The sequence below is a fragment of the Ischnura elegans genome, chromosome X (genome assembly GCF_921293095.1).
Source record: "Ischnura elegans chromosome X, ioIscEleg1.1, whole genome shotgun sequence".
Lineage (NCBI taxonomy): Eukaryota > Metazoa > Arthropoda > Insecta > Odonata > Coenagrionidae > Ischnura > Ischnura elegans.
This window is the reverse complement of record NC_060259.1, coordinates 122,537,704-122,552,704: the sequence shown is the minus strand read 5'-3', so window position 1 is coordinate 122,552,704 and position 15,001 is coordinate 122,537,704. Positions and strand designations below refer to the sequence as shown.

At 37.3% G+C, this 15,001-nt stretch overlaps 1 protein-coding gene and 1 long non-coding RNA gene across 2 annotated transcripts; both read right to left on the bottom strand.

The window, feature by feature from the left end:
• Positions 1-15: 15 nt before the first annotated feature.
• LOC124171512 lies at positions 16-856 on the bottom strand. Its single transcript, XM_046550690.1, has 3 exons — positions 716-856; positions 388-513; positions 16-254 (listed from the first exon to the last, which is right to left on the bottom strand). Exons 1-3 carry the CDS (start codon positions 759-761, stop codon positions 19-21), a joined length of 408 nt encoding a protein of 135 aa, XP_046406646.1. The 5' UTR covers positions 762-856; the 3' UTR covers positions 16-18.
• Positions 857-13,510: 12,654 nt separating this feature from the next.
• Positions 13,511-14,451, bottom strand: LOC124171519. Its single transcript, XR_006867799.1, has 3 exons — positions 14,433-14,451; positions 13,826-14,000; positions 13,511-13,714 (listed from the first exon to the last, which is right to left on the bottom strand). It is a non-coding gene; the product is annotated as an uncharacterized LOC124171519 (long non-coding RNA).
• Between the last annotated feature and the right edge of the window lie 550 nt (positions 14,452-15,001).

Genomic DNA, 15,001 nt, shown 5'->3' with positions numbered 1-15,001 from the left:
ATGTAACATAGGTTCAAATTACTTTTTTATTAAATAATTTTGTAGGCATTCTGAAATCTTTTCAAAAGCATCAGCTTGCTTCTCAGCTGCAGCTGCTTTTCTACTTTCAGTTTGTTGGAGGTCATTTAAAGATTTTAAAATTTGATTAAGAACGTTTAACATTTTTCCTTCAATCTCTTTTTTAAATTTCAATTTCTCTTCCTCTATCTGAGAAAGCCTTTCCTTCGTTCTTTCATAAGGAGAAATGTTCTTGCCTGTTAATCAGGAAGGAAAGATTCAACAAATGAAATTAAAGTAATTAATATAAGCATTAATGTGGTAGTTATCAATTCACCATGGTTCACCAGGTACTTCAATTATACCTATGAAACACTCTTAGTTTTATACCTTTGAGTTTTCTCTTCTCTTTCACAAAATTCCTATTAATTGGGGAAGAATGAGGAGATATCTGCCTTGACAAAAATGGAGAGGGTGGAGGCACTATCTCTTCCAAGGGCGAGGAGGGTTCTCTTACTGTGTAATACAATCATTGTAATTTCCATCAATTGGCATTGATCACACCAGAGCATATCTCTTAGTACAAGTTATTTATTTAAAACTCTTTTATCATTCCTTAAGTGTGCATTGCACCTTTTCTCACTGCTTGTTTATAAGAAAACCAAGAATCATATTGTATGTATTTGAGTTTGGAAAATTGTCATTTTCCAGTACACACCTGCATTGGTATTATCTTCAAAGCTACTACTACATCCAAAGTCCATGAGCACTTGCCCTACCAGTAACAAAATATATTAATGAGGCCCTATATCCAAATATGCTACAAACTATGAATAGGTGACAGCTTTTTACAAACCTATGGCTGACAAGACCTCCTCGTTATCAACTGAAATCTCCTCCTTTTAAAATGGAAATTCCGTAATGTTAACAAATACTAAGGAATCAAAATAATCATACATACTTTGCTCAAATACACTGAAGTTTATCAAAAATACCTCCACAAGCGATTCCTTACAACCTGGATCTCCGTAGGTACAAACTTTTCCAACAGTTTCTAAAAGTCTTTCCTCCAATGGGCTTAAATTTTCCTTTGACATGCCTCCCCCACCTGTCTCTTTATGATATTTCTGGAGACGCAACACTTTTGCTTTAACTGAGCTTCTCCAGTCTGCCCATGTCTGTCTCAAAATCAATGTTGCAAGCACTTTTAGCTAACCATTGATACATGAATTATAACGTGCAAAACTATTCCGAATTCAAAAGCAGTTAACAGACTTGATGAGAACGTTAGAACAAGGAGCATGAATTACGAAGAGAGGAACCGAATAAATAAACACCTTTTCCCAAAGACATCCAATTAATTTCATCTAAATGATTACAGTTCAAGTTATTTCACTTCAACGGCATTACTTACCTCTGGACTGAAGTTTTTCAATAATGTTTACATTTTCCAAGATTTAGTTCAGTCATAATCAGCAAAACATTACCTTCTTCCACTTCTCCCCGTCCTTCGCTGGACCCTGGCCTGCTGCATTTAATTGCTGTGCGATAGTTTCCCAGCATTTCTGTTTAGATTTGCTTGTTACATTAGGGCCAAGCTTTCCGGTTAAAATAGTTTTATGCCTCGTATAAAGTTCAAGCATTAGCTCCTGCTGCTTCTCGGAGACTTTGGTCATTCTTTTCTTACCTACACTCTCCATTATATTTTTATTACTATGTATGATTACAAAAATCTGCTCCTAAGCTGCACTAGTCGCTCCAAAGGAAAAATAAACACTGTAAGAATCCATAGTAACCATCAGTAACGGTGGGTTGGGGTACGGTTGCGTTAGAGCAGTCATTTGTGTTAGTTTGGTACAAAGCCACAGACATCGCTGCAGCACCAGCGGGAATAACGAAACGAAGATTACTCGCTGTACTGTTAACGAAAAAATTAAGGACTTGCTCCGCGATTCGTTGATGCCGAAATTCGCTATGAGGCTAACGAAGTTACCGATGATAACGAAAAAGTCGATTTGTGTTCGGTGAGTAACGAAAATTTCAAGACTCGGGCCACTGGAAATCACGTCCTTTCGCAGACCAAGCATTTCTGTGTGCCCTCAACAGAGTTTTTCTTCGGAACGCTCCGTGCATTGTATTTTGGAGAGAGGGAATTCAACAAAATTTTCTCTGAAAAGTTCTCTTGCTTGGCAGGCAGTGTACTCACTCACATGAAACTCTTCCATTACTTTCTTCCTGCTCCAGAAAGTCCATCACGTCTCGTAATAAATCGAAGGAACTTGAAGCTAAAGAAAGTTACGCTGCTCAACGCTCAATAACCAAGAAATCAATGCGAACTGCAATGCGAAAATTTAAGAAAAAAGTACTTGGTGAATTACTCGAAGAAAATCCGAAATCCTTTTGGTCGTACGCGAGAGAGCTTCAGGGAAAACATTCAACCGTAGATTCGTTATTTGATAAAGATGGTAAACTTGTCACCGAAAATATAGACAAAGCTAACACTTTAAATGCCCACTTCGAAAGTGTATACACTACTGACGATACTCAATAGGGAACTTGCATATATTTCAGATATAATCAATAGCCCCAAAATAATATAAAAATATATGTTTGCATACCTCGGTGAAAGTTTTTCTATTATTTTATGACGTGGTTTGCGATATTTAATGCATCAAAGTTCACGAGAATTTTCAAATGCAAGTGAGAAGCGAAAACGCCCGATGATTGGCTGGTAGAAAAGTGACGTCATAGTTCAGTACGACTTCGTCGACTCGGAAAGTCGATGCCGAGAAATGGAAAGGTAGCTGATGTGCATCTGTAATGTTTTATAGTTCATAGCAAAGTGAGACTTGCGTATAATATTGGCGAAAGCGTATACTCATGTGAAATGTGTATTCTTTTGGCAGTCCGGTAGAGTCTTATGGTGAACTTATTTCCACTTCGAAGCTGTCGATGATACTTTCAACTTAAAAATACCTTGCCTGGAGGGCGACAGGAAGCTCTGAGGAAGCCAGACTATTAATGTTTCAATTTAGTAGCGATAATATAGACGAACTTCCAACACAATCTACCATCTTGTGACTAAAAACCCCGAAGCCACTTCCTATTCTGCAGAAAGAATCGGTCAATCGCACTTCGATCAATATAATAAACACAACGTCTTCAGGTGTTAATAAGTTACTTTTGAAATGAAATACTTCCTAAATTAGCATTAAAATGTGCATGTTTTCCAAACAGAGTCTTTAATACATTTTGGGAGCTTTTCTCACGATATATCTGAAACCTTCTCTAAAGGCGAGCTCATCGTCATTGCGATCGGTTGTCACTTAAAAATTCCGTATCGGAAATCCTAGAGGGATGACTTTCGACGATGACCGTGATCACCTGCACTCTCACTATCACTGGAACCCGTGGTGAAAATATCATCCCAATCCAATATCTATTTGGTTTTAACTGGGGAAAGAGCAACATAGAACTGCACATTCTTTGGGCAACTTTGGGTTTGACTTTCCCTCAAACACACCATTTCCCCTGTGGTGCACATCAGTCCTATCTTTATACGATGGCCTGACAACCTTTAAATGGATCCTTGGTTTATCCTGACAACCAACTAAATGGAAATTGCTGATCCACACATGTCCATTCTTATCTCCATAATTTCCAAATCAAAGGCCGCGGAACATTCCTCTTGTGACTCAACTTTTTTTTGAAAAGCAAGCAACGGCGCAGAATAAAATCAAAGAATGCTGCGATTCATTTTTTGTGACCACCTCTGGATTCCATTCTTTTTCCATCTACAACTTCCTTTATCTTTCGGGGTAAACTATGGGACAAGATAATGTTTAAATATTTTCATTTATTTATAACAAAATATAAGTTCTAAAAATACTCAAAAGCCATTTTATTAATTCGCACTGATGAGTGTAAATTAATGTGGAAGATGAATGCTGTAGACGTAGTAGTTTTCCTTAGGTTGAGTTGCAAAGTTCATGAAATTGACAAAACGGCTAATTTTTCGGTGCGCGGAGTCATTTATTGCACTGACCGTGTCTACATTTTTCAATTTTTTTGTAATAAAATAAATCAGAATTTAGGATAAAATTTCCTTTAAAATGACGTATAGTTCATTTTTATAGCATGTAGTGAAGCCAGCCAGGATATAAATTTGCAAAGTACAGCGGCACATCATTTTGACGCCGACAGTAGAAGAAAACGCTGTCTTCTTGGCTGGCACTCGAATGCATGAGGATCAACGTTGCTCTATATTTTCATATTTCCTCCCTTGATTTTAAACATCATGGAATTTTCTATGTCCTTCCGTAACTGAAATTGAACAAGTACCTTAATAATTTGAGTCCATCGTAACCATCGAGAAACACCTATCTCGATTTTTGTTGTGAAGTTGAGTTTTTATTCTAGGGCGGCCGAATTATCAAAAAATCTCAGTTTCAAGTTATTCAGTCAATGAAATATGGAAATATTATTTATATTAAAGTTATCTTCGCTCACATAGCACACGGGTTTATCATTCCGTTTATTATACTCTTATTTTTCCGTAACGCTCATCCCGACAGACGGCTTGCATCGAGGCTTTTCTTCTAATTTCCTCCGTGGGAATGCAGACGAAAATTTTTTCTGGGGTGTTATTGCACAGAGGAACAATGCACCACTTGTAATTTTTCCTTATTTCACCCACGTTCTCCTTTAAACGCAACGTGGCTCTTCCAAACCTGCAGTTACTGGGCTTAGATCTTGGACTCGTACTGAACTATGACGTCACAGCCAAAGATTAGTGGGGGCGGTATTTTTTAGCCCGCGAAACTCGGGCGACTTTTGGGAGTCATTTTCTAGGGTATAAACTGAATTTTAAGCGGAAAAAAGTATATTGCGGTACTAAGTGTTTACTGTAGTATATCAGCATATTGTTTATAAAAAGTATGCAATTTCCCTATTCAATTTAGACATCCCATATACTGAGGATTTGATGGAAGAAATATCTATAAAACGTGATGGGATAACTAAACAACTACAATCGATTAAGAATAGTAAATCTCCGGGTCCGGAGGGAATACCCGCGCGTGTCCTCCAAGAGTTAGCTCCACAGATCGCGCCTTACTTAGAGATCATATTCAAGAAGTCACTCTCCGAAGGGAAGTTACCGCCCGACTGGAAAATTGCAAGTGTTACACCCATTTTCAAAAAGGGAAACAGAAATGACCCAGGCAACTACCGTCCAATTTCCCTAACATCAATTATAGGCAAGATACTTGAACATATCGTTGTTAGTAATATCATGACTTTCTTGGACAGACGTAACTTCCTCCATGACTGTCAGCACGGATTCCGAAAAAATAGATCCTGCGAAACACAGCTCGCGCTCTTTCTTCACGACGTTATAAAATCTGGTGAATCGAAAAGACAAGTTGACGCACTATTTCTAGATTTTAAGAAAGCTTTCGACACTGTACCTCACAACAAACTTTTATACAAATTACAGTCATGCGGATTAAACGAAACAGTTGTAAACTGGATACGCGACTTCCTCAGAGATCGTAAACAAAAAGTAGTTCTTGACGGAATTAGCTCTGATGTTGTAAAAGTTACATCAGGTGTTCCACAAGGAAGCGTAATCGGCCCCCTGTTGTTCATTATATATACATTAACGATCTCTGCTCCCGCATTAGCAGTAAAATACGTTTATTTGCTGACGACGCTGTCATCTACCGCGAAATTAGTGATCACTCTGACTATGAAAATCTATCATCGGACTTAAACAACGTTCATTTGTGGAGTCAAGAGTGGGGACTCGAACTTAATCTGAGCAAATGCATGGCGGTACATTTTTTGCGGAATTCGTCCAACACTAACAATGTTTATGCAGTGGATGGCATTAACATAAAGGCAACAGACGAAGTGAAGTACCTGGGAGTTACGATAACCTCGAACCTCACGTTGGGGAACTCATATAAAGAATATTTGCGGCATAGCCCTGAAGAAATTAGGATTCGTCAAGCGTATTGTGGGAAGATTTTCGGATGAGAAAGTAAAAGAAAGGTGCTATTTCGCTCTCGTCCGACCGCACCTTGAATATGCAGCGAGTGTATGGGATCCAGTGCAGAAAGACTTAATCCGCGAGCTGAATAAGATACAAAGGAAGGCTGCGCGTTTCGTCAAAAACCGCTACGGGCGTACAGACAGTGTTACCCAGATGTTAAGCGAATTAGGCTGGGAGCCGTTGGAGACTCGGAGGCTGCGCGCTAGGCTTAGATTGCTTGAGCAATTGAGAATGGATATATTTAAGAGCGACACAGAGAACATAATCTTAGAGCCACACTATATTTCCAGGTCCGACAGAAGCGATAAATTAAGAGAGATTTTTAGCCGAACGGATAGATATAAGAATTCGTTTTTCCCCCGAACAATAAAGGACTTTAATAAACGCTTGTCCCAACCTCGTTAGAGCACTTCTTCTTTTTTTTTTTTAATAGCTGTAAACGGCTGGTGTCCTAACACCCCCTGCCACACGCCTTTTAGGCGGCTTGCGGGGTATTATGTAGATGTAGATGTAGATGAAGTTGGTACCAATGATAACAGATGTACCTTTCCTTGATGAGTGCTTGATGTGTGAACTTTTTGTTTGATTAAGTCTATGAGCACATCCATATCATGAACTTTCTGAAGTAGTCCTTTTGGGAGTTTTGGGTCATCCTTTTCTGGAGATAATTCTTTATCAAGAACTCTTTTAACTTTCCTTTTAAAATTACTGCATGCTGACTCTACTTTCCTTTTAGCGTAGGTTGACCTTCTGTGAGATGATATGCCATGAAATTTTAAAGGTGACTCCTCTATATCTTGCAGCGTTCTGTTAAGTAGCTCAGTTGATTTTTCTTGGGATACTGTTGTTTGAAAATTCAAAATACTATCATTGCTGTCTTTATCTACTGCTTCAACATCAGAAAGCTCATTTCCAAACCTGGAGTGTTTCTTTACCTCCTCCCTACATGGCTGGCATATTTTCATTCCTGGCACTAATTTCCGAAGAGTTGGGATTTTACAGGCCTTTCCTGCAAATTCAAGACTTGCATTTCTCTGTGATTTTGATATTTTCTTCTTGTGGCTCTTAAAAGGATCAAGACAATATATTTGGTAGGTTTAATACTTTTTCAAATAGTATATTCTGTGATGTTTGCAGACATTGGATAGGACTTCCCCAGGTACACCACTTCTGAGAGGTAACAGCTGTTTTTGAAGTATACTCATGATCTCAATTTTGTTCAGTTGCACCACTGGTGTTGCAATCAGATGCAGTTACTTTTCCAATGCTGCACAGTTCAACAATTTGCTCATTTTGAAGCATAGTGGAGACACTAACCTTTTTTAATAAATATAATAATAATTTTTATTGTTCTGTTGGTCCAAGGAATAGAACATAGAACATGGTCAAGAGAATATTACAGATACAAAGAGATACCAAACACACAAAAAACGACACAGATCAATTATACATTATCACACATATATTCGTCTAGATTGTAATAGGCTTTGGATAAAAGCAGCCTTCTCAATTCGCGCTTGAAGGTTGCAATGTTGGACTGAGTTTTTACATGCGGTGGTAATTTATTAAAAATAAGGGAAGCTGAGTGATGAGTTCCCTTTCTAGATAAGGCACAGGGTTGCCTTCTCAGGTGAACATCATTTCTGCGCCGAGTGAAATAATCATGAATGGTAGAGCTCGGACAGAACAAATCAGGATACATTTTGACAAATAGTGCACAATAAAAAATAAACAGACATGGTAGTGTCATTATCTTGAATTTAAGAAACAGTGGCTTTCCTGGAGATCTGATGGAAACAGCAGCAATTGCCTTCAAAGATCTCTTTTGCATGGAGAAGGCCCTTGTGGCAGCACTGGTGTTGCCCCAAAATATCACACCATAAGACAGGTAGGAGTGGATTTTAGCAAAGTAAACTAGCTTTAAGATCTCCACAGAGGTGGTGGGGGCAAGTTTACGAATCATGAAGATACCAGATGAAATTTTTTTGTTCAGATTATCAACGTGGAATTGCCAGTCAAGATTTTCATTTAGAGTTAAACCCAAGAATTTAGTACAGTTAGATTGCTTGATTGAATTATTACTGATAGTTCGGAGTAAAGGGCTTGAAGTCGGGGGAGAAATTTTGTTATGGAAGTGGAGAAAAGATGTTTTGAGGTCATTTAATTGTAAGCTGTTATTATGGCACCATTGACCTATAGTTGAAACAGTAATTTGAGCAGCATTCGTTACTCCTAACAGCGTATCGCTCAGGTTCAGTGTAGAAGTGTCATCAGCATATAGGGTCACCTTACACATAGGTAGGTGATATTTGAGATCATTGATGAAGATGACAAATAAAAGAGGGCCCAGGATTGATCCTTGAGGGACCCCACAGTTCGATTTGAGAGGGTTGGATCGAAGTGTGTTAGCACCAGCAGCAAAAGTTGTATTTAATTGAACCATTTGCATTCTATTGGATAAGTAAGATTGTATCCAGGCTAGAGCATTGCCATTTATTCCAATGTGATTGAGTTTAGAGAACAGGATATTATGATTTAGGGTATCAAAAGCTTTCGATAGGTCGAAGAAAATCCCAAGTATTTCTTTCTGATTGGAAAGACCCCAAGTGATATCATTAATGAGTTGGAAAGCTGCAGATATTGTAGATCTTCCCTTGATGAAGCCATGTTGGGAAGAATTCAGCAAGTTAAAATGGGATAAATAATTCATTATGCGATTGTAGAAGAGTTTCTCAAAAATTTTTGAGAAAGCTGAGAGTAGTGCAATAGGTCGATAGTTATTGGCTTCAGTGGTGGATCCCTTTTTATGGATTGGAATGATGACAGCAGTTTTCAGGTAGGTAGGAAAATGACCATTGCAGATAGACAAATTAAAAATGTCGGACAGGGGAGCAGAAATAATCCTAGCAACTAATTTAATGATAGGTATAGGGACTCCATCATATCCTACTGACCAGGAATTAGAAAGAGAGTGGATGATGTTGGCAACCTCATTAGGGGTAGTTGGGGAGAGAAAAATTGACGAGGGTGTTTTATCCCAACTAAGAGAAGGTAGATCTGTGTTATTAGCGGTTTGACAGAATTGGCTATTAAAACAATTTGCAATGGCAATAGGGTTCAAAACAGGTACCCTGTCGATTTCTGTAACAATAAAGTCTGTTCATTGTCTGTCAGTTGGCTGTTCGTTCCCTGTTTCCTGACCAAGAGAGAACAGGCGGGCGACTGTTCGTAGAATGTAAATTGGAACGCCTTGTCTGTTCCTTGTCTGTGAGAAAAGGGTTACTTGTCTGTTCCCTCCCTGTTAAGAAAGCGGCATTCTCTGTTCCTTACCTGTTGGACCACAGACAATAAACAGGCAGGGGACTGTGCGCTGTCAGTTCATTGCCTGTTTTCTTCGGCTGTTAGTTCCCTGTACCTTGACCAAGAGAGAACAGGCAGGCGACTGTTCGTAGAATGTAAATTGGAACGCCTTGTCTGTTCCTTGTCTGTGAGAAGACGGTTATTTGTCTGTTCTCTCCCTATGCGCATACTTTGTTCCTTAACTGTTCGCTGTTGCTAAGTTGGGCATAATAGACAAGAGATAATTTATGTTAAAATAGAATTAAAAGTTGAAATTCATTTGAATGATTGTAAGAAAAACTTTTATTGTGCTTTTCCACATATTCCATTATAGTTATAAAAATCTTGAATAGTTGTAGAAAAGCAAGCTTTGTCATCATTAACAGAACAACCACTACACCAACAAAATATTTCACATGCCTTCATCAAAGAAATATGTACTTCCTTAAATTAATACAACTCGGATTCTGCACTATGTCAACATAATACGTGTGTTTTTAAAAGAGAAACACGCCTTTAAAGAATATTTATGAACACGATGATTTCACTTCTCACAAACAAACCTACAAGAAAGACAGTCCTCTGACAATGTTTGTCGGTTCTTATTGGCGACGTAACGCACATACGCATAATACAAATACAATACAAATCTCAGTACTTGCTCAAAAACTTAAGAGACACAATAAATTATTAAATAAACACACTCAAGAACAAATATCACTTCACGACTTTCGCTATCACTGAATGGATGCACGAATTACTTAATTCGTCACTGCGGGCATTTAGCACAGGTTAAATAATACTCAAATAAATAACTGTTTTCTCCGCAACCAACAACTTCACCACAACACAGTCGACCATGTGCTCGTAAACTGTCCGGATAACGGTATCGGTTATTGGCGTCATTGTTTGCGTTTGCTATCTTCTATAGGTAGGTAGCAGCACCACGCTATCTTTCCGTCCTTGTTGAGAACCTGTTCACTAGCTGTTCACTGTTTTCTGTTCGTACCCTGTACCGTGAAAAGGACTAAGAACCGGCCCCTGCCTGTTGAGTGTCCGTTCACTGTTGTCTGTTCGTTCCCAGTCCGCTGAAACCACAGAGTACATACTCTTTGGCTGAAACATACGGCCCCTGCCTGTAATTGGCGAAGTAAAGTATTTAACGTGCGTAAGCCGAGCAGATAGCTAATATAATTTGCGTGTTCACTTCAATAACCGTCATCCGTGGTTGATGGTAATCGTGATAATGAATTCAACCGTATATAATTACTGTTTAAGTAGATGATATTTTCTTTGGATTCAATCAAACTTCCTTGTACTCAATTAAATTTGGATTAATCCAAATTTTTGTCCAAATTCCGAAACTTAAAACAATTGTTCGTACGTTGTTCATAATCTGTTCTCAAAATCTCCAAAAGGTACCAAACTGACAGCGAACAGGCATTATTTTTACGTAAATCGATAGGGTGTTTAGTGTTTGTTCACTGTTGTCTGTTCATTCCCTGTTCGGTGAAACATACTACCAACCGGCCCCTGCCTGTTAAAAGCTTGTTCACTATTGTTCCCGAAATGCTTGTTTCCTGCCTGTTAAGGAACAAGCTGCAAACAGAGTACAAACTGTTGGTAGGCTGTTCGTAAGTTGTTCCTACTTGTGAGTGACCCGAGATTGTTCGTTGGCTGTTAATACCCTGTTCACTAATCTCGAACAGGCTATCAACAGACTTCAAACGGACAGCGAACAGGCATTGTTGTTTCAGAAATCGACAGGGTAGGTCATTAAATTTGATAAAAGTTGGTCTCTGTTCAAAGTTATTTTTAGTTTGTTGGTTAATAATCCTCCATGCAGCTTTGGAGGGGTTATTTGAAGAAGCAATGACATGGCTATGACGATTTTTCTTAAATTCCCTAATACTGCATTTGTATTTATGTAGGAGAGCTTTGTATTGATTGAGGAGGGATGGATCAGAAAACTTTGACAGTCTATGCAGTTCTTTAACCCTGGCATTCATATTTAGGAGCTCAGGAGGGAATTTAATATTTTTGCTTTTATAGTTAAACTTCCTGGTTCTTAAAGGAAATGAATGATTAAAAAGCAACAGAAAATCATTCAGGAAGGAGTTAAACCTAGCATCAACATCGAGTGGATTGCCATGGCCTTGTTCACTCCATGTTGTATTAGCCACATTATAAATAAATTCCTCACAGCTTTCCCTGTGGTAAAATCGTTTAGTTACATACATAGGATCAATGAGTATACCCCAGTGAAAATTTTGTATACAATTGTATGCAATTTTATACAGGATTTCCTGTATAAACCTGTACACAATTGTATACAAAATGTGTACATTGTATACAAATTTGGCTTTATACAATTGTATACAGTGTATACAATTTACACATTTTCATACACTGTATACAATTGTATGAAATGTATACAATTGTATGAAATGTATACAATTGTATGAAATGTATACAATTGCATGAAATGTATACAATTGTATGAAATGTATACAATTGTATGAAATGTATACAATTGCATGAAATGTATACAACTGTATACATTTCATACAATTGTATACAGTGTATGAAAATGTGTAAATTGTATACACTGTATACAATTGTATGAAGCCAAATTTGTATACAATGTACACATTTTGTATACAATTGTGTACAGGTGTATACAGGAAATCCTGTATAAAATTGTATACAAAATTTTCGTCACGCGAAGATTTTTTGAAATGTACACAATTGTAAGAAATGTATAAAATTGTATAACATGTATACAATTGTATAAAATGGATATAATAAGGTGATTCCCTAATATTTTTATCACCTGAATCAAAACATTATTACTTCTGGAGTGCGTAGTTCACGCTTTTTGTTGAGAACCATTTTTCGCGATTAAATGAAAAGGGAAAATTTTCAAGCGCTCGAAAGTGCGAGGGGTAAGTGTGAATGCCAGGAAAAACTTCGCGTGACGTCGTTCTGCTTCCCGCTGCCGCAAGTTGTGAATTAGAATTATAATACAAGTTATTGTTGTGAACTTTACCTTCCTGTGTGTGAACAATGTTAACTGATGGACTATTCAGTGAGCTGGCAATTAGATGACTCTTTTGAGTTCTTAATTTGTGTTCCCATTGATAATTGGTGCTAACTTTACCTTCTTGTTGGTGGACAATATTAGTTCATCAACTCTTCAGTGATCTGGCAATTGAAATATTGTTCTGAGTTCTTTATGTATGTTAACATTGATCCCAGATAGCATGCTAAACTTGCTGCAAGCTTGTCACGACAAAGTTGCAAGTTTGTACCAAGCTTGTCATGACAAGCCTGCAAGCTTGAATCAAACCTCCTAGTTACGCTTTTTCAAACGTGCAGCAAACTTGTCACATCACACCTGCTGAAAATGTGTAGTGTCACACCTGCTACATACTAGGAAAACTAGTTCCACACCTACCATTTCTGTAGTGACACTTGCTGTGGAAAAACTGGCTTAAAATTTCTGCTAAATAAAATGCTCTCCTAAATAATGATCAATTTACAACAACAAAATTTAAAATTTTCCACTCTATCAATTGTTAGTCATTTCACATGCACAGAATTTGGGAGCTAAATTTATTCAATAAAATGGGCAACAAATAAATGCTGAAGAATTTATTTTTCTCATTAATTATGTACAAGCTGAGGCAGCGGTGGAGTCATCGATAGTTAATCATTATTAATGAAGTGAGTGAAATACTTACAAACTGAATAGGAAACATCAAAGACAGAAACACTTTAAAAAATTTATGACCCCCTAGGCCACACATGGTAATAACTAAAATACAGAAATCTTCAAAAGGTAAAAACATATTGCTCGAATTTTATCAAAACATTCACAAGTATGCTGATTGGCTTTGAGGATGTAAAATTAAAACTTCATTCTTTTGAATTCTTGTTTAGTTATGGGAGTACAAGGTGGTGCATGGAACTTACATGGTTACATACTTATAGATCGTTACTGATGAACTTATTAAGCAAAATTATTGTCCTCATCAGCCTGATCCTCGGTCTGTTTATTCTGCTAATCCCTGAAGAGAAAATAGTAATTACTCCTTGTGAAATGATATATCATGTATCATGGAACATTATAGTGTATACCTATTGTAAGAGGGAATGGAAAATATGAAGAAAATGTCTGGGATGATCGAATTAGTGTGGCAGAGAAATGAGAAGTGACTACTTACTTTCTTATTTTCCCGACCTCAGCCTGGTTGAGCCAATTACTCAGACACCCTTCCAGCTCCACATCTGATGCATCACGGTAGACCCTTCTGCATACACCTATGAAATTATACAAAACATAGTTAATGTCACTTAATGTAATATGTTAGAAGTTCATTTCAATGATCAATTATTATAATAATCTTAGAATATCTTATTGGATGCACTCACGAAAAGTAACAGGACCCACTGGAGTGCTATAAAATGATTTCTTAACCGAATTCTTCTTAAGTTTGCCTGTAAGGGCTTACAACTCTGGTACATTGTCATCCTAAGACGACACAACATATTTTGTAGAAATTCATTCTCATTCATTTCTTCTACCAACTGCTACCAAACATTGCATCTAGAGATAAAAAAATACCAGATCAATGAAGAGTTAACAGCTAATACAAGAATAACAAAAATCATGTAGACAGCCAGAAGAAAAATTCACCAAAGAAATTAACACAATTATCATGTTTAGTATGCACATGTAGTATGAGTGCACAAGTGCATATGAAATAACAAAAATCCAATCATACCATAATTTTTTAATATTTCATTGGACATTAATCCATACGCACTTCAAAATTATGTTGTACTTGAGTATTTTTATAGCACTTTGAATTCCAAGCACCCACGAATGTCTGGCGAGCTCAAGATATACTTCTGAAACTTTTTTACAAATGAAACTCTTATGAAACTTTCTTACAAAAACTTAATTGTTCTTTCATTTAAAAAATCATACATTGTTTGAATCAGGATGGCAGCACACAAATTATCATTATTCACTTACCACCTTTGGCTCAAATGAGGGATCTTCACTTATCCTACGGCAGAGTTTGATGAAATCCTCATCTGCTGTCAATGGCAATTGGCTGAAATTCATCTCCTCCACATCAGCATCCTTTCGCTTTGGGTCACAAGCCAATAAAGCATCTACTTTCCTCTCCAAGTGAGAAAACCCAGGTGCCATTCCTCCCATCCACATGAGGAGCTGGCTATTCTGTAGTTTTAATTTACTGCAGCCTGTAAATATAAAAATGTTATAAATACACTAATACCAATTGATTTGCTTACATTATACTTCCTTAGCAGACTTGATACTTAATCATCATAAATCCTGCCTACATGCTTATCAAACAGGTGAAAACCATAGATTTTAATATACCACTAATTTTTCTATCAACAAACACGAGTAATTGATTACATAACAAAAATTTTAAGGATTGCAATCTTATTGTACAGAAACAACTTAGAAACGTGTTACTTATGCCCTTGAGTGCAATATGTCTGATAAAATGTACTAAAGCACAAATCAATGCCTAAATTATAATGATCGGAGAGAGTTCAACTGATGGCTAT